Source organism: Balaenoptera ricei, chromosome 3 (assembly GCF_028023285.1).
Source record: "Balaenoptera ricei isolate mBalRic1 chromosome 3, mBalRic1.hap2, whole genome shotgun sequence".
Taxonomy (NCBI): domain Eukaryota; kingdom Metazoa; phylum Chordata; class Mammalia; order Artiodactyla; family Balaenopteridae; genus Balaenoptera; species Balaenoptera ricei.
This window is the reverse complement of record NC_082641.1, coordinates 33,140,120-33,166,069: the sequence shown is the minus strand read 5'-3', so window position 1 is coordinate 33,166,069 and position 25,950 is coordinate 33,140,120. Positions and strand designations below refer to the sequence as shown.

The following is a 25,950-nucleotide window of genomic DNA, read 5'->3' as shown; positions in this document are numbered from 1 at the left end:
ACTCATATTTGAGAATTATCTTTAATAAATCTACTTCAAGGAGTTTCTATGAGTTCACTTTTTTGCACTGTAAATTTTTAAGTGGTTTCCTGATTTTATAGAAGCATCTTACTTATTCCTATGAAAAACTTTCAGGGAATCTCAAATAATAGATTAATAGGCTGAATAATCTTGGCAATAAAAGTGTACATTTCTTTAGGACTAGAAAAACGGATTGTTTCTATCTTCCTCCTTCTAGTATAGCACTGTCCCGAGCTATATCAAGGTTTGAATCACTTTTCAAATTTTGTACTAAGGAAATAAGAAATATAGTAACAATAGCTAACATCTTACTAAGTGCTTCCTATATGCCAGACACTGTGTTGTGTTTTAAAAATATCAGGTCATTAAATTCTTACAACTCTGGGAGATATACTACTTTTACTCCATTTTATGGATCTGGAAACCAAAGGAAGCTAAACCATTCGCAACCAGCAAGTAAGTGGTAGAACTAAAATCCAAACCCAGACTGGCTCCGGGGCCTCTGCCTAAACCATTTCACCTGGCTGACTCTCTAGGCTACAAAGAAATGGCATTAGAATAGCCTAGAGGTAGGGCATGATGGGAACTTACTGTTTTGTTTCATAAAGTTAGAATGAGTCTATCCTTCTCTAGGTGGCTGTTAGTAGGTTAGTATCAGATTACTAGTTAACTGTACTAAATTGTTGCTATGAGCCTTTTTCTTAAGACATACGCTTTGACGTTTTCTAAAAAAATCAGAATGAATTTATGTTGGTTGACTTCTGTTTCCTTGCCTCTTCTGTGCACAATGGATTTTTTTTTTCTTTTTGTGTCTGTTAGGCAAAATAAAGGAAATTTGAAAAGAGAAATAATCCAGTCATAACTATTTTCCTCATATCATATGACATTCATTCTTTATCTACAAGTAAATATATGTATTTTTTTACATAATTGTCATAGCATTTTTTCACTTAAGGGTAATTCATGAACATTCTTCCATGTTGTTACATGTTGCTCATAGTTCTTTTAATGACTGCAACACATTCCATGATGTTAAGATATCATAATTTACTTAGATATTTTGGTTACGGCCAGGATTTTTCCAATTAGAAAAATTGCAATAAACATTTTCATGCATATAACTGATAGTTGTTTTCTGAATTTGGATGATTTTCTTAAAGTCCTAAAGGTAATCAAAAAATAAATAAATAAATTTGTTAGTACTGTATGGGTATATACACTGACAGAATAGGATTTTAATTTTTTCAGGTTAATTACTTAATAAATAAGACAATATTAAAGAACCATTTTAAATAAATTTTCTTCAATTACTATTGAACACTTTCAGTTACATTAGGTTAATATTTCCCCTCACACAGGATTTATGGGTGTACGAGGGGTGAGGGGCTATCTATTGACATTTAATGATATTCTCATGTTTAAATTCTTAATTTAGAATACATTAAATTTTGATCCCATTGGTGCAAATTATTTATACATTTTGCTTTCCATTTATTTTATTGCTGTTGTCCATTGTTGCATGACAGGTTTTTCTCCTTTATGAGTTGGTCTTCTCTGCTGTAAATTCGTTAGAAGTCAACACGTTTTTGTGTAAATACTGTAATCCATACTCTGCTGATTTTCCTTTTAATTTTACAGTCTATTTGCAATTTATTTTGACTTACAGAAGTAATTCAATGTGAAGTTAAAATAATATCTATTTGCATATTCTGTTTCCCTATTTTTGTTATTTTTAGATTATCATATATTATGGCTCTCTTCTGAGCCACCTGTGTCTTATTTTTGTAGTGTCATACTGTTTCAATTATTATTGTATAATATATTCCGATATCTAATAGGGCTAATCTCCCTCATCCCTTCCATCATTACTCCTCTTTTTTCACAATATTCATTGATGTTTTCAACCATGTATTTTTCTAAGTAAAGTTTATAATTTTTAAGTTCTTCAAAAATTACAGTTGTGTTTCTAATCATCACTCTTTCAGTATCAAAAGAAAAAATTTAAAAAACTAGTATACAGTATCCAGCTTTCCTTTTCAGTATAGCTCTGTATAAAGTTCAGTTTACTTTTCACACTTTGCACTTCAGAGATGTTCCCGCCTACTCAAGTAGCCCCACATAGTCTTAGGATGATTTTTCAGGTCAAGGCAGAGTCTGGCCAAAGAGTAGAGAGCAGCCCGTACAGAGAATAAAGTTATCCCTCAGTAAAACTCTAGTGCTAGTTAAAACTGTATTCCAGGGAATTCCCTCACAGTCCAGTGGCTAGGGCTCAGTGCTTCCACTGCAGGGGGCACGGGTTCCATCCCTGGTCAAGGAACTAAGATCCTACAAGCTGCATGGTGAGGCCAAAAAAAAAAAAGAGAGAACAAAAAACTGTATTCCAGTCTAACCTAGTGAGCCAACTGGTCACTGGTGATGAAGAAGGTCCTTCTTTTATTTTTGTTGTTATTGTTATTATTGTTGTGTTATTGTCATTCAACTTCACTTTTCCCTTGCTGTGGTTTAGAGAGTTAAAAGTCATTTAAAGTGTTCAGAAATGCATGTTCCTTAGATCTTCATGCTCTACTAAAGCAATTCCTTCAGGAACAAATACCAATTCTTATTCTCTCATGAAATACTCTTGAAAACCACAAGCATGTTTTTGTCAGTTTTTCCATATTTTAAGACAAAATTTTAAACAGCAAATCATGCAAAGTTTGAGTGAGTTATATTCATCCACTAGGCATGTAAAATATTTTCCTAATATAAACCTCTTCGAGGTGGCTGTAAATCATCATTTGAAACTCCTCCATTGAAGGGATGACTAATCCTTTGACCATTAAATTGTGAAATGGAGCACTCCCAAATCACATGATTCTATCTTAAAGCTGTTATTATTTAGTTTTTTTTTATTAAGGTGGATTCAAGATAAAACATTTATATATATCAAGCGTGGTTCTTACATAAAACTCAAGGGTTCCTTGTCTTAAGAAGTCCATTTTTGTTCTCACATACCCTAAAATCAGAAAACAGATCATTTTAAGAGGTTATCTAGCTGCTTTCTGACACTCAAAGCATGAAGCTCTCCCAAGAGGTTTGCACAGAGATCACCTCATGAAAGACCAGGTAAGATCTCACCTGCCCTTCCAGCCACAAAGAGAGTGATTGCTGGACCATATTAATGTACAAGGGCAGATTCAAAGGACCCTAACCTTCTCCTTGCTTTTAAGCAATCCTAATGCTTAAAACACACACACACACACAAAAACCAAGAATATGAAAAGTCATAGCTATCATTCCACTAATATATCTTATTTCCTTTTATGAAATCTATTCTGGAAAACATTCTAAAAATGACTCCTAATTGCCAAACATAATGGAATCCTCTTAATCTTCTCAATAGCACTTGAAAATCTTCCCTTGGTTTCTTTTCTTTATTTTATTTATTTATTTATTTATTTATTTATTTATTTATTTATTTATTTATTTATTTATTTATGGCTGCGTTGGGTCTTCGTTTCTGTGTGAGGGCTTTCTCTAGTTGTGGCAAGCGGGGGCCACTCTTCATCGCGGTGCGCGGGCCTCTCATTATCGCGGCCTCTCTTGTTGCGGAGCACAGGCTCCAGCCGCGCAGGCTCAGTAATTGTGGTTCACGGGCCCAGCTTCTCCGCGGCATGCGGGATCTTCCCAGACCAGGGCTCGAACCCGTGTCCCCTGCATTGGCAGCCAGACTCCCAACCACTGCGCCACCAGGGAAGCCCTTCCCTTGATTTCCGCAATGCCATCCTTCCCTGGTTTTCCTCCCTGTGCCTGTAACAATTCCTTCTTGTTACCAAATGTCTTCCATTTTGGTAACACTCAAAGCACCGTCATTTGCCTCCCTCTCCCTCTGCCCGCCCTCTCTGGGTATTTTCTGTCACTCTCAAGGCTTCAGCTACTACCCTCTGCTAATGACTCACATGTGTGGCATCTCAAATGCCACCTGACCCAAACTGAAGTCATCATCCCTTTCCAAATCCGTTCTTCCTGTATTGTGTAACTTGGTGCAGCCAAGATGGTACAGCCACTGCCTACCCAGCCACCTGAGCCTTGTAGTTCTATGTCGTTTAATATCTCTCCATTGCCGCCAGTGCCCCACCGCCTAACTTAAAAGCGCATACACATTCCCTTCTCTCCAGCCGTATTCAATAGGCTGCATTCAGAATTCAGGCCCTTATCCTCTTTGACTGGACTATTAACAATCTTGCATCTCACACTCCTTAAATCCATCCTTATTCTGCTACTAGAATGGTCTTTCTAAAGCACACATCTAATTATGCAACTTTCTGGCTTCAAACCCTTCAGGGGGTTCCTAATAGCCTAGTGCAGGGGTCAGCAAACTGTGGTCTGTGGGCCGAATACAGCCCATTGTCAGTTTTTACAAATAAAATGTTATTGGAACACAGTCACACTTGTTCATTTGTATATTGTCTGTGGTTGATCTCATGCTACAACAGTAGAGTTGTATAGTTTCAGCAAATATCATGTGGTTCCAAGAGCCAAAAATATTTACAATCTGGCCCTTTACAGAAAATTTTGCTAATGCCTAGCCCAGTGGGTAGTCTGAACTCTGTGGTATGACATGTGAGACCTCCATCCTTTGGCTGCAACCTCTACCCACAGGCTTAGCTCTTGCCACACACCCCTTAAAACTGACCCTCTAGCAGTGCTTGTCTGCTTGCAGTTTCCCAGCCCTGAACAGTAGAAATTTCTGCGGTGATGGAGATGTTGTGTGCCTGCGCTGTCCAGTGCAATAGCCACTAGCCACGTGTGCCTGTTGAGCGCTTAAAATGTGGCTAGGGAAACCAAAGAACTAAATGTTAAATTGTATTTTGCTGTAATCAACATAAGTTTAAGCAAAGCCACATGTGACTAGCGGCTACTATATTGGACAGTGTTATTCTAGACTGTGTCTCCAACTATATCTTTGTTCACTCTAACAGGAATGTTTAAAATACTTAGAATACCCTGTCCATCTGGGAGACACATTTCAACAGTGAACTTAAGGTTCACCTCTTCTAAGGAGGCTTTTCTGACTCCTAAACCCTGGTCTCTTCACAAAGAACTGGGTATTTGTTCTGTGCCCTCACTGAGGCATCATATGACCAGGAAAACTTTTTTTTTGACTCTGATCTATCTCCCCCAAGCAGAAGAGCAGTCCCCGAATGCAGATCCTGGTCCAACTTGTCTCTGTCTGCTTAAAAAGCCCCTAATCCAGTGGCCAGTTTGTGCCAGAAGCTTAATTAATATCGGTCAAATAGATAAATTCCACATTCAAACTTCTTTCTCAACATGTCAGTCTCTTTTCTTCACTTATAGTTCTTTGACAGATGAAGAATGGCTGCTTGTGCAAGTGCTAAAATATCCTAGTAACCCCTCTCCCCCTCTCCCCCTCTCCCCCTCCCCCCTCCTCCCCCACCATGAGATGTTGACTTCTGTCTGGGAAAAATAACTGATAACAATCCCCTCAGCAACCTGATTTTGTTCACACATTTCAAAGTTCACTTTCATAATAGCATCGTTCAGACTTAGAGTCAGAAAGGCCACATTCTTCTAAAAGTAGTAATGAGGAATCCATGACCATTCCGCCAACCTACTTGTTTGACCTCTATGACATGTGTTCATTCGGCCGTTTTTGAGAGCACACTGGTTACTTGTGGCTTATGTGACCCCATAGCTACTATAGTTAATGTGTTTTTTATTTAGTCGTAGCAACTTTTAACATTATCTAAACTAAGGATGACAGGAAACTCTAGAGTTTGAGTTTTCTACCGACATGAGCCCTGTGTGTTGAGTTGTGCACGTGACCCAACGACAACAATCAACGGTCCGGAAGAGCCAAAAAATGTCAATACCAGTTCTGAGGATGTTGGAGAATGTAGCCCAGTCAGCTTTCAAAGTCAGCCAAGAATCTATAACTACACATGTTTTCAACGTTCAGAGTATCAAAGCAAAGCTTCCACACACTTCCTTTTTGAGGTTCCAACTTAAATACTGACAATTTTAGGAACTCCTTTCTGCCTGTGTAGAATTAAGAATGCTTTAAGATAAATTACTTCAAAATGCTTTACGCTTTCTCAACGCTGACATGTTTTCAATTGTTGAGGTTTAAAATCAGATAATTTTAATCCATTTCAAGTGGTTTTTAAGGCTCTAATATCGTATTTATACTCTAGTATTTTATCCCTGTAGGATCAGGAACGTAGAGAAAAAGGATAAAATGATGAATGATGAGGGTGCAGTTTGTCTATCAGATCACTTCTGTTTTCATCCTCCTACCAAGTAGTCAGTGTTGCCCATACACACTCCTGGAGATCATCTGTCTCATGGATTGGCACAGTGGTTGTGAACAGCCTCCAGAGCCAGACAGTCTGTGTACAAATCCAAGTTCTACTCTTTGCTTCCTGCTTCCCCTTGGGCAAACTGCTTCACTTTCAGGGGCCCAGTTTCCCTCTCTGTAAAATGGGGGCAATGATAACCTCCACCCTGTGGGTGCCAGCGCATACCAAATGAGCCAATACTGCAGGAGCCTACCACAGAATAGGCACTCGTGGAATGTTTGATATTTTATTTGTCTTACTTAAAATGCTTCAAACCTCAAATGCAAATGCTTTCACAACCTTGGTTTAAAATTAGAAAGCTTTTGATTCCCTTCAAAATGGTTTTGAGGGGTTCAAAATTCTTATTTAAAAAATCAATAGTGTACTTTCTAAACAATGCTCAGAAACAGCTGGGATTTCTTGGGGGATATGGAAGAAAGAACCAAATATTATCAGTGAACTTGAATAGGAGGCTTTGAGTTTTAGAAAATGGATTATTGAAGAATGTTTCCACCTGACTCCTGACCCACCCAGAGAGTGGCCACAGCGTAGGGACCCCCTTAAATAAGAATACTTTTCCCAGGCTTCTGTGGTGGCACGGTGGTTGAGAACCTGCCTGCTAATGCAGGGGACACGGGTTCGAGCCCTGCTGGGGGGATCCCACATGCCGTGGAGCGGCTGGGCCCGTGAGCCACAACTCCTGAGCCTGCGCGTCTGGAGCCTGTGCTCTGCAGCAAGAGAGGCCACGATAGTGAGGAGCCTGCGCACCGCGATGAGGAGCGGCCCTCGCTTGCCGCAACTAGAGAAAGCCCTCGCACAGAGACGGAGACCCAACACAACCAAAAATAAATAAATTAATTAATTAATTTAAAAAAAAAAAGAATACTTTTTCCCCTATTACACAGGAGCTACCAAAAAGGTTTGCTTTGACTTCTTCTAAGTTGCTAGACCGAATTCCCAAAACCTCAGAAGAGGGAAAACAGGCTCTCTGAAAAAATACAGGAAAGTACACCCAGAGCTTAGTAAAGGAAATGTTGCCAATGGATCAAACTGCCAAATATATATAAGTACAAACTTTACTAAAAGCACAGTATGATCTTGGCATATACTAGATGCCCAACAAATGTTTGGCAAATGAAGTTTGCTAAAATTAGCCATGAAGATGTTTATTTCCCCCATGTAATATATTAAAAGATGGTGAAATGTCACAGTTGACACATAAAGAAAAATGCCTATAAGTATACTTCTAGGGTAAGAAATGTCCAATATAAATGACACTTTATAAAAGTGATATTTCTATTTTTTTATTTGGGGAGATTTTTCTTTTTAAATCATAGTTCTTACCATTTGGGTTACTAACCTGGAGACATGAACTCAGTTTATCGAGCTGAGCTAAAACTATAAATATTTATCCTTTTTACAACTAAAAATCTTGGAATAAGGACTTAAGGCAAATAGAATATTGGACTCCCTTTGTAAATACAAACTAAAGATTTTATCATGTGTCAAAATTATGTGGGGATCAATTTTTCTTGCATATGCTATGTAATGATGGAAAATAGTATCAGTTGTGCAGGGCCAAATAAAGATATGCAAAATAGAAAATCTTCTAAATATTTCAAAAACTAATATCTGGGAACTATAATCCATTAGACAGGAAAGTGACCATTTTTGAAAGGCATCTTTTTGGGGAGTATTTAAACTTTAAGACTTCCGTTGAGTGTGTAGCATTGTTGTGTATTCACACGATTCTTTGTCGGTACTATTGTCATCATTATTCCCATTTTCAGATGAGGAAATTGAGACACAGAGGAGTAACTTGGCCAAGCTCCCACAGCTAATGCTGAAACCCAGGCCGTCTTGCTCCAAGGTCCAGGCCCTAAAGCTCTGTGTTATTCTGCCTTGAATGGGATGATGCTGTCTCCATCTTGCTCCTTGTCACATGACTGTCATATGACCATCTTTTCCCTTCAGTTCATATGGGTCTATAGCACCTTTTTTTTTTTTAAGATTTTTTTTTTGATGTGGACCATTTTTAAAGTCTTTATTGAATTTGTTACAATATTGCTTCTGTTTCATGTTTTGGTTTTTGGGCTTCAAGGCATGTGGGATCTTAGCTCCCAGACCAAGGATCGAACCCGCACCCCCTGCGTTGGAAAGTGAAGTCTTAACCACTGGACCACCAGGAAAGTCCCTATAGCTGGATAATATTCCCATATCTCAATTTACTACATGTTGTCTAAACTTTTCCCTATCTGTGGACTTTCAACTTTTATTTTTTCACTACTAAAGTCACTTTCAACTCTCAGAACAATTGCCTGTGTGACATAAGAGAGGAACCGTGTGAAAAGAGTGTGTGGACAGTATAACTTGGAGCTCTCCTGGGAGGAAATGATATCTTGTGTGATAGGAGTTCAGAAGGGTTAGGATATTGATGTGGAAAAATTACCTAATCATTTGTAGTTATCATTATGATAAAAATGAAATTGGCAGGCAATAGACCCAAGCTGATTTGTAATCATACAATTATGTTTATTGTGTAATATATGCCCATGCATTTATTGGTTATCATACAAGGGAAAAGATAATTCTTACACTTGGGCTTTAAAAATTACAATTTCAGGGAATTCCCTGGAGGTCCAATGGTCAGGACTCTGTGCTTTCACTGCCAATGGCCCGGGTTCAATCCCTGGTCGGGGAACTAAGATCCCACAAGTCATGCAGCACAGCCAAAAGAAAAGAAAAGAAAAGAAAAAGAAAAAGAAATAAATAAAAATGACAGTTTCATGATTTAGGAGACACAGTGATGAATTTGTAGAACACTTCTGAGGTTAGGGTCTTTCTTAGCCCCAGGAGTCCCTTTCCATTTGCCTCTAAGCTTCATCCTCTAATTTAGGGTTTTCTCATTTTTATCCTCTGGGCCACCTGTTCACCCCAAACAGAGGTACACTGCTTTACTTCTTCTCTCTATATTAGGCATGGACAAAACAAAACAGAGGGGAAAAAAATCTTTTTCTTTATCCTTTGGCACACAGAGTTGCTGTGAAATTTCTTCTTTTTTTTTTTTTTTTAGGTCTGTATTATTTATTTTTGCTCACTAGTCTTTTTTTATGATTAATTTTTATTGGAGTACAGTTGCTTTACAATGTTGTATTAGTTTCTACTGTACAGCAAAGTGAATCAGCTATATGTATATGTATATCCCCTCTTTTTTTTGGATTTCCTTCCCATTTAGGTCAGCACAGAGCATTGAGTAGAGTTCCCTGAGCTATACAGTAGGTTTTCATTAGTTATCTATTTTATACATAGTATCAATAGTGTATATATGTAAATCCCAATCTCCCAATTCATCCCACCCCCTCACTATCCCCCTTGGTATCCATATGTTTGTTCTCTACGTCTGCGTCTCTATTTCTAAAGAAGAAATTAGAATTCTTCTAGTAGAATTAAACGAAATGGCCACCTCCAAGTCTTACATGCAGTCTTCTTTGAAGAAGGATCTTCTAGTAGCTACTAACTCTGCTTGCCAAGCTGTACAAAAGCCTGTCCCTCTTCATCCTGCTAGGACATCCCAATACAGGAAGCCTCTTCTCTCAGGTGTCCCTAAATGCGACTCCCTGCTCTGCCATCTCTTGTCTAAGGGGCTGTTGGGTCATGTGAGACCACAGTGAATTCTCAGCTAGAACTCATTCAAAAATTCACAGGATTAACCATCTAACTAACCGTCATCTTATTCTTGCTTCTTTCTCAGAGAAACCTGATAAATTATGTTCTCCATCTCCTCTACCTCACTCTCCCAAAGACACACACACATCCACACAAATATTGACAAATAATTACTAACAACTTGTTCAGTGCAGAGATTTATAGTTATTATGACATATGTCTCATTTTGAGTTGGGAAAATATCCCTGTACAAAATGAAAGCACCCCCTCCCCCAATTCATGCACACACATACACTTTTTAAAAATGAATTTTTAAGAAATTAACTCTGGATTCCAGCATTTGACAGCTTTAAGAAAATTGTTGAAATAGACTGAAAAGAAAAACTCCGGGGCAACCTAGGAGACTTGGGATTATTTGAACCAGACGGGGGAAAGAAAAACCAACTGTGAAGTGATTTAACAGTTTCTGGATTATGAAACAACATGTAAGAGTTCTGAAGGATCTCAGCAGCATACCCTCAGGATGACTGAAAAAGTGAGGGGTGGAGGGGTGGAAGGGTGGCTTACAGCCAAGAGGGAACATAATGCAAAATTCTTGGCCTGATAAAACTTCCTTTTGGGCTTTAATGTAAATTTACAGGAGAATTGTACTTTAAATAACAAATTCTCTGAACATAGTTATAAATAGGTGCCCTCCAGTAATTAAATGTAGCAGGAACAAATCAGATGAGCCAAAATGATAAGGCTCTTTTCCAAAGCACCTGCTTTTCAAATAAGGTAGGTTTCTCACTGGGAAGTTTTCCTCATCGTATGCCCCACTGTGAATGGCGCCCCCTAGGGTTGTACAGAACACAATCCACTCAACCATACCTGTTCCTTTGCCTGCACAGAGCCACCCCTAGAAATGAGAGAAAAAAGGAAATAAGGTGGAACCCCTCCCCAACTCCCAAGCTGGACCTCATTTCCCTTCCTTTTTACCACCTCTCTATCACTCCAGGTTTTGAGGAACAAGAGTAAAGGGGAAGTGGAAGAGAAGGAGGTGGAAATAAATGGGAAATTGGCAGGAATACACTGAGCTGCGAACACGTAGCTCCAAAGCCCAGGAGTGGAACTGAAGCTCATGTCCCCTTCTACTTTGCCCATATCCCCGAATCAAGTCTGGGACACTCTGGGGTGGTGACACTTCCTTGAGAGTAGCTCCAGTTATGCCCAAGCCTCCATAAACAAGCTGGGTTGACCAACAAGGCACATTGGCATGTGCAGAAATCTTCAGCGTTATCTAACACACAGCAAGCCAGTTTTTACGTGTTAGAGGGCAAGTGGTTTGAAAGCCTACCTGTTGGAGGCAAGAAGTAAACAAAACTTAAAGCTCCATTCTGATAACCTTTCACCTTTCCTATGGGCTTAGTAAAACCTTCTCAACTGTGTTACTTCATTTTTGTTTGTTTAATTATCCTCGAGAAGCCGCTAGACACACTTTCTGCTGATTTGATGGGGCCTGTTGAAGAAATTATGCACAGATACTTAGAGGGCTTGAGAGCTCCTTTTTCTCTCCCTGCATCCTGGTAAGAGTTCCGTGTCTGACTGGAGAGACTGCATTGTCTCATCCTGCTTTCTCCTCACACGATAGCTGCTCCTTATTGCCCCTTCCTCAGGAGGCAGGTAGATGGTCCCACATTAGTGATGCAAACAAATGGATCTTGGCTTAATTAAAAATTGTGATCTTTGTCAAGTTAAGAGTGACTTATTTAAGAGAGACCCAAAGAAAGAAATTAAAAGTTTACCTAGCAAAGGGTAGTGTTCTCTCTTTCTTCTCAGGCTTCCTTAAAACCTACACCCACAGTAATTTTATATACATATATAGTGTGTGTATGAGTGTGTGTGTTTATATATACACACAGAATATATATATGGAAAAACCCGAACGAACCTTTTGGCCAACCCAGTATATATTACAGTTCAGTGGCATCAAGTGCATTTGCATCGTTGGGTACACTTTATTTTTATCTTCTTAGATTAGGGTCAACGAATCATTCTGAATCTTGATTATATCAGCCAATGTTTTAGCTAGTTCTCCCATATTTGTATGATTTGTAAATATCAGAATGCTTCCATATCTTTATCTATAATGAAGATTAAAATAATTAATAGAACAGACCGTAAGACAAAGGAGATAGAGCAGGCTGATAGCAAACCATTAACTCACACCCTATGAGTAGTGCTTTAACCAAATGTAGTTGACTGTATTCCATTATCAGTTAAGTGGCATCAAGTACAATTGCAAATAATCTCTATCTCTAAGATATGTCTCATCTTTGTTCTAATCCTGTTTTCCCAACGACCTATTCACACAACTATTTCACATGCAGAGCCCCTGAAATACCCAAAACAAAATTCTCTAAACTAGTTTCCTTCCCTACCTATGCCATTTCCATCCACACCTCCCCATCTTGTCTTGAAGAATGAAAGTGTTGTGGTAACTATAATTCTTTCTTCCCTTCTTTCCTTATATCCAGACTGGCATTAAGCACTTTAGTTCAGAATTTTTCATGTCCTGCACAGGAAATGACATATGAGATTGGCTGGGTAAACAAAAAAAGCTACTTGTGTCTGGAATTTATTGCCTGATGGTGGGTAAGGGGACCCCCACAGCCCCCAAGGCCTTTGTGGATCAGTATCTCAACGGACCTGTAACACCTGGGCACACAGCTGGGAAGTTCAAATTTAGTCCATTCTTTCTTAAAATACCTCATATTTGCCCTTTTATTTCCATTTCTGCAGCTACCATCTTAGTCAAGGTCATTATCTCATACTCGGATTATTGTAACATCCACCTAACTGCTTTCTTTGCCTTTTCCCAAGTTTATCTTTGGTGGTGCCACTGACGAATCTACTTACCCACTGCTTTTGGCATGAGTCTACAATTGTCTCCCATTACCAATGACAGTAAAACCTAAATTCTTTTGTCAAGATTTCAAGGAAAAGAAATTATTTAGGCCCATCTTACCTGTTAAACTTATCTCCTACTACTTCTTCCAACAATCTCTATTCAAGTTAAATTCACTTATTCACTGCCTATCACCAACAGAATCACATTTCTTATATTTGTTCTGCTTCCAGAAGATCCTGGTGGTAGTCGTTAGTAGCCATAACTACTTGGGTGGTCTTGTAGTCTTGAGCACCTACTAGGTGTTAGGCCCTGTGCCAACCTTCACAGCAATCTTTACTGTTAGCTAATGTTATTCCGATTTTATAGATAAGAAAGTTGAAACCCAGGTTAAGTAACTTGGCCAAAAAGAAAAATTGATTTAAGTAATGAAGAGCTAAGACTTCAAATCTCAGCGTAACTTCAAACAACACACTCTTTCTACTGCCTTTGTCCAGTGTAAGCTTAGTTTACTCTGAACTCAAAACATTTCTTTCCAAACTTCTCATTTGGCAATTAAAAATTTGCTATCATATGATAATCCTTTGATCATTCTTTCTTATTCTCTGATTCTTGCATTGTTATGTAGTCATCTGCATTTTTGTCTTCATCTGTCCAACTGTGCTGAGAACCTATGACTGCAAAACCTGGATCCCCTATAAGTCTTAGGTGTTGCTATGTCTCTATGGATACGATATCTCAATTTCTGAATTTTTGCCAAAGCATTATAGTTCCTTTGGCCCACGTGTGCTACATCACACTATCCCCAAGAAATTGAATTTACATTAATGGCCTTTATTTTCTGCCTTTGCCTTTACTTTTTTGCCATTATTTAATAGCTTAATTTTTCAGTTCATAGATTATTATAATATCAAAAAGCCCCAGTGCCTTCTTTAGCCTATGATAGTCCAGGCTGTCTGGCAGATTTTCCAAGAAAATTGGTCACTGTAAATGAGAGATCTAGTCCCATAAATCTTCTAGTGATTATTTCCAAATCTGTTCTTTTTTTTTTTTAAACAATTTTAAATGTTTATTCACCTGATAACAGACTTTGAAATACACAAAACAGGAAGCTGGAGGGAAATCTTGAAATCATTTATCTAGTCCAAATGCTTTCTTTCTTCTTCTTTTCTTCCTTTCTATTTCCCTCCCTCCCTCTCTCACTTCCTTTCTTCTCTCCTTCCCTCCTCCTTTTTTATTTCATCCTCCTCTTTCTTCTTCTCCTTCTCCTCCTCCTTCTTTCACTAATGAAGAAACTGAGGCCAGAGGTGAAGTACACATCCAGTCAGAAGCAGAGGGGGGTCTACGACCCAGGCCCAGCCCTCTAACTTCTTATCTAGGACCCTTCCCTCCTCACTGCACTTTACTGAGCTTGAACAAACATTGTCTTGATACATTAACAACTCTTAAAGTGAAGGTTCCAAATCTGTTCTTAATTTCAGAGCAAAGTAAATAGTGAGTTAATCTTCTCATTAACCCAGATTTGGGCCTTAATAACAATATGACTAATATAATTTAATGTAAAAGTATCTTTTAAAACCCCGTTACCTCTGCCCAAATTGATCTCTTCATTGCGCTCAAGCAACCAACATGTCAGGGTGGGAGTCTTATTACCAAAATCAGGGTGATGAGGAAGAAGAAGATCAAGAGGAGGGCCTTGAAGCAGGTGGAGATTATAAATATTCAGGAAGAGATAGATAGTTTGATTTTTTTGATTGATGCTTCCAAGGCCATGTTTGAAACTCAGGATGAAGATGAGTTGACTTCTTTTGACATGAGCATCCAGTGTATGCGGAGTGTATACACCAATAAGATCATAAGCAGTGATCGAGATCTCTTGGCAGTGGTGTTCTATGGTACCAACAAGGACAAAAATTCAGTGAATTTCAAAAATATTTACATCTTGCAGGAATTGGATAATCCAGGTGCTAAACGAGTGCTAGAGCTTGACCACTTTAAGGGGCAGGAGGAGAAGAAACATTTCCAAGACCTAGTTGGCCATGGATCTGACTACTCCCTAAGTGAAGTACTGTGGGTCTGTGCCAACCTCTTTAGCGATGTCCAGTTCAAGATGAGCCATAAGAGGGTCATGTTTTTCACCAATGAAGATGACCCCCACGGCAACGACAGTGCCAAAGCCAGCCGGGCCAGGACCAAAGCTGGGGATCTCCATGACACAGGTATCTTCCTTGACTTGTTGCACCTAAAGAAACGTGGTGGCTTTGACATATCCTTGTTCTACAGAGATATTATCAGCATAGCAAAGGATGAGGACATAGGGGTTCACTTTGAGGAGTCGAGCAAGATCAAAGACCTGTTGAGGAAGGTTCGCGCCAAGCAGACCAGGAAGCACGTGCTCTACAGATTGAAGCTTAAGCTCAACGAAGATGTAGCGCTTACTGTTGGCAATTATAATATGGTCCAGAAGGCTCTCAAACCTCCTCCAGTGAGGCTTTATCGGGAAACAAATGAACCAGTGAAAACCAAGACCCGGACATTTAATGTAAATACAGGCAGTTTGCTTTTGCCTAGCGACACCAAGAGGTCCCAGACCTATGGGAGTCGTCAGATTGTATTAGAGAAAGAGGAAACAGAAGAGCTTAAATGGTTTGATGAACCAGGTTTGATTCTCATCGGTTTCAAGACCTTGATAATGCTGAAGAAGCACCATTACCTGAGGCCCTCCCTGTTCGTGTACCCCGAGGAGTCCCTGATAAATGAGAGCTCAACGTTATTCAGTGCTCTGCTCACCAAGCGTCTGGAGAAGGAGGTCATGGCAGTGTGCAGATACACACCCTGCCAGAATATCCCCCCTTGTTTTGTGGCCTTGATGCCACAGGAAGAGGAGCTGGATGACCAGAAAATTCAGGTGACTCCCCCAGGCTTCCAGCTCATCTTCTTGCCCTATGCTGATGACAAACGGAAGGTGCCCTTTACTGAAAAAGTCATGGCAAACCCAGAGCAAGTAGACAAGATGAAGGCTATTGTTCAGAAGCTCCGCTTCAAGTACAGAAGTGACAGCTTTGAGAACCCAGTGCTGCAGCAGCACTTTAGGAACATGGAGGCCTTGGCTTTGGATTTGATGGAGGCTGAACAAGCCATGGACCTGACACTGCCCAAGGTTGAAGAAATGGACAAAAGACTGGGCTCCCTGGTGGATGAGTTTAAGGAACTTGTCTACCCACCAGATTACAATCCTGAGGAAAAAGTTCCCAAGCGAAAACAAGATGATGAAAGTTCTAGAAGCAAAAGGCCCAAGGTGGAGTTATCTGAAGAGGAGCTGAGGGCCCACGTCAGCAAGGGCACACTGGCTAAGCTCACTGTGCCCACACGGAAGGAAGCCTGCAGGGTGTACGGACTGAAGAGCGGGACGAAGAAGCAGGAGCTGCTGGAATGCTCTCACCAAGCACTTCCAGAAGGCCTGACCAGAGACCATACAGCCAGTTACCCTTCCACATTGTAGCCAGGCTGCCTGGTTTTGTTTTTATCAAGTTAAAACATTGAGCCAGGAAGACTCTTCCTGAGACAGGAAGAGTCGGTCTGACAGAAGCCAAGGACTTTGTTTATGAGACTTTCTGTTGCCATGGAGACAGCATTGCCATCTCACTGTGCTGTGCCTTACTCTACTGTCTGAATAAAGAGCCCTAACTTTGTACTATTAAAACAAAACAAAACAAAACAACCCCTTACCGGCCTAAAATTCATGTTGCTAAGAGGTTTAGAAAACAAAGGTAGAGTGTGTGGCCCTGGTACTCTAGAATGAGGCTGTCCAATAATGTAGCCACTAGCCACATGTGGCTATTTAAATTTTTTTTAATATTTATTTATTTATTTAATTTTTGGCTGTGTTGGGTCTTAGTTGCGGCATGCAGGATCTTCCGTTGCAGCGTGTGAGTTTAGTAGTTGCTGTGCACGGGCTTAGTTGCCCTGCAGCATGTGGGATCTTAGTTCCTCAACCAGAGATTGAATCGTGTCCTCTGCATTGGAAGGCAGATTCTTAAATCTGCCTAAATTTAAGGGACCACCAGGGAAGTCCCTAAATTTTAATTAATTAAAAGTAAATAGATCAAGTGGGGTTTATCCCAGAAATGCAAGGATTCTTCAATATAGGCAAATCAATCAATGTGATACACCATATTAACAAATTGAAGGAGAAAATCCATATGATCATCTCAATAGATGCAGAAAAAGCTTTTGACAAAATTCAACAGCCATTTATGATAAAAACCTTCCAGAAAGTAGGCATAGAGGGAACTTACCTCAACATAATAAAGGCCATATATGACAAACCCACAGCCAACATCGTTCTCAATGGTGAACAACTGAAACCATTTCCACTAAGATCAGGAACAACACAAGGTTGCCCACTCTCACCACTATTATTCAACGTAGTTTTGGAAGTTTTAGCCACAGCAATCAGAGAAGAAAAAGAAATAAAAAGCATCCAAATCGGAAAAGAAGAAGTAAAGCTGTCACTGTTTGCAGATGACATGATACTATACATAGAGAATCCTAAAGATGCTACCAGGAAACTACTAGAGCTAATCAATGAATTTGGTAAAGTAGCAGGATACAAAATTAATGCACAGAAATCTACTGCATTCCTGTACACTAACGATGAAAAATCTGAAAGTGAAATTAAGGAAACACTCCCATTTACCACTGCAACAAAAAGAATAAAATAACTAGGAATAAACCTAGCTAAGGAGACAAAAGACCTGTATGCACAAAACTATAAGACACTGATGAAAGAAATTAAAGATGATACAAACAGATGGAGAGATATACCATGTTCTTGGATTGGAAGAATCAACATTGTGAAAATGACTATACAACCCAAAGAAATCTACAGATTCAATGTAATCCCTATCAAACTATCAATGGCATTTTTCAAAGAACTAGAACAAAAAATTTCACAATTTGTGTGGAAACACAAAAGACCCTGAATATCCAAAGCAATCTTGAGAAAGAAAAACAGAACTGGAGGAATCAGGCTCCCAGACTTCAGGCTATACTACAAAGCTACAGTAATCAAGACAGTATGGTACTGGCACAAAAACAGAAATATAGATAAATGGAACAGGATAGAAAGCCCAGAGATAAACCCATGCACATATGGTCACCTTATTTTTGATAAAGGAGGCAAGAATATACAATGGAGAAAAGACAGCCTCTTCAATAAGTGGTGCTGGGAAAACTGGACAGGTACATGTAAAAGAATGAAATTAGAACACTCCCTAACACCATACACAAAAATAAACTCAAAATGGATTAAAGGCCTAAATGTAAGCCCAGACACTATAAAACTCTTAGGGGAAAACATAGGCAGAACACTCTATGACATAAATCACAGCAAGATCCTTTTTGACCCACCTCCTAGAGAAATGGAAATAAAAGCAAAAATAAACAAACGGGACCTAATGAAACTTAAAAGCCTTTGCACAGCGAAGGAAACCATAAACAAGACGAAAAGACAACCCTCAGAATGGGAGAAATTATTTGCAAATGAAGCAACTGACAAAGGACTAATCTCCAAAAATATACAAGCAGCTCATGCAGCTCAATATCAAAAAATCAAACAACCCAATCCAAAAATGGGCAGAAGACCTAAATACACATTTCTCCAAAGGAGATATACAGATTGCCAACAAACACATGAAAGAATGCTCAATATCACTAATCATTAGAGAAATGTAAATCAAAACTACAATGAGGTATCACCTCACACCAGTCAGAATGGCCATCATCAAAAAGTCTACAAACAGTAAATGCTGGAGAGGGTGTGGAGAAAAGGGAACCCTCTTGCACTGTTGGTGGCAATGTAAATTGATACAGCCACTATGGAGAACAGTATGGACGTTCCTTAAAAAACTAAAAATAGAACTACCATACAACCCAGCAATCCCACTACTGGGCATATACCCTGAAAAAACCATAATTCAAAAAGAGTCACGTACCACAGTGTTCATTGCAGCTCTATTTACAATAGCTAAGACATGGAAGCAACCTAAGTGTCCATCGACAGATGAATGAATAAAGAAGATGTGGCACATATATACAATGAAATATTACTCAGCCATAAAAAGAAATGAAATTGAGTTATTTGTAGTGAGGTGGATGGACCTAGAGTCTGTCATACAGAGTGAAGTAAGTCAGAAAGAGAAAAACAAATACTGTATGGTAACATATATATATATGGAATCTAAAGAAAAAAATTAAATAATTATGAAGAACCTAGGGGCAGGACAGGAATAAAGACGCAGATGTAGAGAATGGACTTGAGGACACGGGGAGTGGGAAGGGTAAGCTGGGATGAAGTGAGAGAGTGTCATGGACTTATATATACTACCAAATGTAAAATAGATAGCTAGTGGGAAGCAGTCATATAACACAGGGAGATCAGCCCGTTGCTTTGTGACCACCTAGAGGGGTGGGATATGGAGGGTGGGAGGGAGATGCAAGAGGGAGGGGATATGGGGATATATGTATACATGTAGCTGATTCACTTTGCTATAAAGCAGAAACTAACACACCATTGTAAAGCAATTATACTCCAGTAAAGATGTTTAAAAAAATTAAATTAAATTAAATTTTTAAAAAAGTAAATAAAATTTAAAAGTCAATTCCTCAGTTGCAGTAGCCACATTTCAAGTGCTCAGTAGTGGAAAATGGTTAATGGCTACACATAGGACAGCACAGATATAGAACATTTCTACATTACAAAAAATCCTATTGGACAGCACTCCTCTAAGTTTTGCTGAAAAATATGTATGTTTGATGTAATTCATAGCAGCTGATGATATATTAGCTACAAGTTCTGGTAAATGAGTAGCTAAGTTAGGGTTTTGTTCACGTTTTATTCACTCAGTGTAACACCTGGTGCTTAATAAGTGCTCAGAAATGTTTAACAAGTTGTGTAGGATAAAGATGGCAGCTCCTATACAGATACTAGATACTCAGTTGTCTGACATCACAATTTTTTTTTAAAAAAGGAAATATTTAAGCAGCATATAGAGAAGCAAGCTATTCTATACACAAGTAATCTACATTTCATGAATTCTGCCAAATTCTAAATGTAAATTTGTGGCAAATTGTTGACACCCCCTCTGCCCCTGCTTGGACAGCTGTGAATGACATCTGCATCAAATCAGCCAGGAGTTATTTATTTTCGAAATGTGCAGTGACCCGCTTCTAAGCCCAAAGGGTAAAAATGTCACCTTTGTTCATTTCTCAAGAAAAATATTTTTAAGATCCAGCACTGACTGGGAAAGGAAAAGCTGTTCCTTAGGGTGTTATCCATAATTCCCTCTTCATTTCAAGCTTTCTGACAGTCATCACTTCTTGCCTCCATTCCTAGTTGTAATACAAACAGGAAAGTAATTCCATTGCTTCACGAGCCAATTGACCTCTTTTCTTCCATGGAATTTAAATTGATTATTGCATTTTTGTTTAAGAACTGTATGGTTTTGTGATTACTTGTTCATATTTCAAAGATTGTGAGCTTCGGCACAATAGGGCTGTTTGATTCAGTTTTATAATCCCATTACCTAGGACATGGCCCCATAGGAGATAACAAATAAGTTTTGTTTGTTTGTTTACCAATAAGTATTTTTAAATAGATAAATTAACTAAGATTAACAAATGTGGCGTTAAGTCTTTCAAGTCAATCATATTAACAATAAAACATAAATACAATTAAAAACAAAACAACCTCCATGAATGACCTTTTTTCAGATTCCTCATAGTTTCATGCAAAATCAGACTATCTGACACATGTGTGCTGTGGTCATGGGGCCATTATAATGGAACTAGGTGGAAGATTCTGTTAGAATACCTAGAAACAAGCCTGGAAGCCTGAATATCATGCATTTGGAGTGCACACTTAGTTTACTTGAAGAATCATCCACAGATAACAGGAAACCCCATGTCCCCTGGAAATACATCTGGCCCGTATAAAGCTAGAGAAAGGCTAGAGCAGGGCTTCTCAAAGTATAGTCTGAAGACCCCCTGGGAATCACCAACTCCCTTTCAAAGAATCCACAAGGTCAGAGCTACCTACATAATGGTACTAAGATGTTATTTGCCTTTTTCATTCTCATTCTCTCATGAATGTTCAGTGGAATTTTCCAGAGACCCCAAAATTATCTGAAAAGGCTATTAAGTTAGTTTTCCCTTTTCCAACTACATATCTGCATGAGGCCATATCTTCATATATTTCAACTAAAACAATACGTCACCACAGATTGAATGTAGACCAAATACGAGAATACAGCTGTTTTCTATTACCCCATACATTGAAGACATTTACAAAAATGTAAAAGAGTGCTGTGCCTCTCACTAAATTTTTTGTTTTGGAAAGTATATTTTTCATTAAAAAGTATATTTTCATAAAAAATTATTACATAAGTGTAATAATTTATTATCATTATTTTAAATGAATTAATAAATAAATGAAAATTTTGTCAGCTATTACCCACCTTAACAAAAACTATTTAGGGCCCTCCAATATTTTTTTTTAATTGAAGTAGAGTTAATTAACAATGTTGTGTTAGTTTCAGGTGTACAACAAAGTGATTCACATATATATATATATATATATATATATATATATATATATATATATATATATTTCAGATTCTTTTCCCTTATAGGTTATTACAAAATATTGAGTATAGTTCCCTGTGCTATGCAGTAGGTCCTTGTTTGTTATCTATTTTATATATAGTAAGTACTGTCTGTCTATTAATCCCAAACTCCTAATTTATCCCTCCCTGCCCCTTTCCCCTTCAGTAACTGTAAGTTTGTTTTCTATATCTGTGGGTCTATTTCTGTTTTGTAAATAAGTTCGTTTGTATACATATTTTTTTTTTTTTTTAGATTCCACATATAAGCAATATCATATGACATTTGTCTTTCTCTGTCTGGCTTGCTTCACTTAGCATGATAATCTCTAGGTCCATCCACGTTGCTGCAAATGGCATTATTTCATTCTTTTTTATGGCTGAGTGGCATTCCATTGTATATATGTACCACATCTACTTTATCCATTCATCTGTTGATGGACATTTAGGTTGCTTCCATGTCTTGGCTATTGTAAATAGTGCTGCAATGAACATTTTTAAGCAGTCAATGTGGTTTTGAAACCAAAGAGTTTGAGAACCACTGTACTAGAATATGATGAGTATAAATATAAAATAAATAGGCTCCCAAACAATCATTAACTGAGGAAGGGAAAAAGCAAATGGAACCCTGTTTCTAAGCTTGACCAGAAGACTCTGCTAAAAATGCTGACCATTGTTATTTATCCAATCAACTAATTACACATAGCTCTTTGAAGGCTGCATCTAAGTCTTACTTCACTCTCTTCTCATAAACCAAGCCATTCATTTGCCAGCCAAATATTTGCCAACTCTTTCCAGTTGCATACAAATTGTGTTGTTTCATAAAATATTTACTCTAAAATGTCACACTTACAATGGTTTTCAATGACAATTCAGTTTTTTTAAATTAATTTTTATTGGAGTTAGTTGACTTACAATGTCGTGTTAGTTTCAGGTGTACAGCAAAGTGAATCAGTTATACATATACATATATCCACTCATTTTTAGATTCTTTTCCCATATAAGTCATTACAGAGTATTGAGTAGAGTTCCCTGCATTAGACAGTAGGTAATGACAATTCAATTTTAATTTGAGAACATGGTCAGGTCTGTAGGCAACCTGGGCTGAGGTTGGACGTGTGGTCACAGCACACAGATGCTACTTCTGAGACCTGCTACATCTGTGGGTTACTGCAAAGGGAATGGGTAGACTGGTGCCCAGATCAGCCCTGCCTATTTTCCTAATGGCTTATTAGTTTGTTTAGCTTCACATGATGTATTTTTAGTAATACGGGCTAATGAACCAGGAAAGTTTATATTAAATTGATCCTTTTTATACAAGAATGCAATGTTCATTTTAATAAAAACTGACTATTGAAGGGCATTGGTATTCATGTGCATGTGCGTGTGTGTGCGTGTGTGCATATTCTCAAATAGATGTCTTTCAGTCTCCTTTTTTCAACCAGTCTTATCTTTGGCTCAGAAAAAGTTTACCACTCCTAATTGCTCTACACTGATCCATTTCGCAAGAGCTCAGAACTAAGCCAAAATATTTGATGATGTACTCTTCTGTGTCTTGTAGCTTCTCTTCTGGTTTGTATCCTGCTTACAATCACTTTTCAAGTCTCATCAAGTAAAAATCTATTATTACTTGGGTGATCCAACCTTCCTTTACACCCCTTCAAAGACCACATTGATGGCAATGTGGTCTAATGACTGACACCCAGGCAGACAGGGTGCATGTGGGAATTGCTGATGCTGTGAGAACATAGACTTCCCTCTATCAGTTCCCCACTCAGTGAAGAGAAATACTTATCTGTTTGTCCATTCACCTTCCAGAATTATGTAGCCTCTGAGATTCTCCTTATTAGCCCTCTTTCTCCCATTGTTTACACTGTTCTCCTTGTCTCTCATCCCACCAAACCCTGGCCATGCCTCAAGTAGCATTTCAGGATCACTTCAAGTGCATAATTTCTCATATCTGGACTTCTTCTTTGGTGCTTGAAGTATATTGCCCTGTAACAATCATTATACTATGAATTTTCCAAAAATGTGTTGTTTTTCCAAATAGCCTTGAGTTTCTTGACAGCAAAGATTTTCTCTTATTCATCTTTGATTATAAAATGCCTTGTAGCCTGAAAAGTATTCAGGACAGATGCAACATTTATTCCATACCTGTCATGTGCCAAGCACTGTGCCAAGTGGTTTTGCATAAATCATCTAATTTAATCCTTGAATTTGAGGCTCAAAATGATGAAGGGACTAATCCAAGATAACACAACAATCCAAGAGTAACAGCAGTTGGGGCTGGCAGCTAGAGTTGTTCAGCTCTGAGCTAAACACCTTTTTCTATTTCATCACACTGCATCCCTAAGTAAATATTTCTTGATTAATAGCTCTTACTCTTCCTCCTCTTCCTAATCAATCTCAATCAATATCATGATATAAAATGAGTATATTTTCCTTTTAAAATGAAAAGATATTTGTACAAGGTTATGCTCCATTCTTAGTGTGGCTAGCCTAGGGCAACCAGATGTCCCACTCTCCACTAATACTACAGCCCAGTAATTTCAAATTGCTCTGAGGAGTCCTGGGAATTCCAGGGAGACACATCAGAGGGTTGGGGTAGGAGAAATGAGTTTTGACATCTCTGCCTCTAATGGAGTGATTTTAACTTATATCTTTTTTTTTTTTTTTTTTTTTTGGCTGCGTTGGTTCTTCATTGTTGCACGCGGGCTTTCTCTAGTTGCAGCGAGCAGGGGCTACTCTTCGTTGTGGTGCACTGGCTTCTCATTGCAGTGGCTTCTCTTGTTGCTGAGCACAGGCTATAGGCACGCGGGCTTCAGTAGTTGCAGCACGTGGGCTCAGTAGTTGCAGCACGTGGGCTCTAGGGTACGCGGGCTTCAGTAGTTGTGGCTCGTGGGCTCTAGAGCACAGGCTCAGTATTTGTGGAGCACTGGCTTAGTTGCTTCATGGCATGTGGGATCTTCCCACACCAGGGATCAAACCCATGTCCCCTGTGTTGGCAGGCGGATTCTTAACCACTGCGCCACAAGGGAAGTCCTAACTTATATCTTTTATTAACACAAATTTCATTTAAAAGAAAGTCTTCTACAGCTTTTAAAATTTTTGAAATCAGATATAGCCCAATCTCAGGTCTTGGGTTCTATGCTGCTATAGGAACCAATCTCAGAGAGAGGCCAAAATATGACCTCATCATTGCTAGGTGTCCCATGCTGTAGAGGTCGGATAAGACACCAAACACTGATCTAGGCATGACTACTCCAGAGCCAGCCTTACAGCAATGAAGAGCAAACTCACTTCACCAACTTTATGACTTGACGAATGCTACAGAAATCTACATGCACCAAAATATTTCTTCTACTGGTCAGCTATGGCCATATTTGAATGCTTACTCACAGGGCCTGGGATTCTAATAATCAGAAATTCTAGAGGTAACATACTACAGAGAAAGAGCAGTACACTCAGGGATCCAAAGACTAGGAGTCAAGTCCTGCCTCAGTTGTTGATTTCTCTGTGCCTGTTTTACCCATCTGTGAAATGGAGATGACAATCTCTGCCTCACACCATTAGTAGGCTTTCAGTAAATGTTTCCTGAATTGATGGATAGATGGGTGGATGAATGGGTAGGCAGGTGTATGGATGGTTGGATAGAGAGCCATCAGCATATGTAAAATTGTGTAACACATAACTATACCACTTCCAGTATAAGCAAAAGGTCACATTTAGTGGCTTAAAACAACACAAACTTATGATCTCACAGTTTCATAGAGCAAAACTCTAAAATGGGTCTCACTGAGTCAAAATCAAGGTGTGGGCAGGGCTGTGTTTCTTCTGGAGGCTCGAAGGGAGGATCTGTTCCCTTGCCTCTTCCAGCTTCTAGAGACTGCCGCATTTATTGGCTCATGTCTTCCTTCCACCTTCAAAGCCAGTAAGGGCTGATAGAGTGTTTCTCAGACTGCATCACTATGACATTGGCACACCTGCCTCCCTATTCCCTGTATAAGACCCATATAGTACATTGGATCCACCTGGATAATCCAAGATAATCTCCCCATCTCAAGATCACTTTCCTGAAAATTCCCCTTTGCCATGTAGAGTAACATATCTACAGTTCCAGGGATTAGAATGTAGACATCTTGGTAGGCGGGGCATTACTTTGCCTACCACACTATAGGACAGTTTCGATTATATTGGAAGCTGTGCAAGATAAGTCAGAGATTCCTGATCCTGACTGAACATTAGAATTATCTGGGAGCTTTAAAGAAAATAGATGCCCAGGCACCTCACCCAAATACTAAAATTTACTTGGGCCACATGGGCCTGGCCATCAGCATTTGCTAAAAGTACACTAGATTATTCCGTTGTGAAGCGAGAT

The 25,950-nt window shown here is 38.9% G+C and overlaps 2 protein-coding genes across 2 annotated transcripts in view; both read left to right on the top strand.

Moving 5' to 3' along the window:
* FYB1 (FYN binding protein 1) overlaps positions 1-25,950 on the top strand; it is a 169,973-nt gene that overhangs the window by 17,989 nt on the left and 126,034 nt on the right. The window lies entirely within an intron of this gene.
* LOC132363572 (X-ray repair cross-complementing protein 6-like) lies at positions 14,522-16,376 on the top strand. Its single transcript, XM_059919252.1, is given in 3 exon segments — positions 14,522-14,646; positions 14,648-16,345; positions 16,347-16,376. Coding segments are annotated over 3 exon segments (1,833 nt in total). The 5' UTR covers positions 14,522-14,541.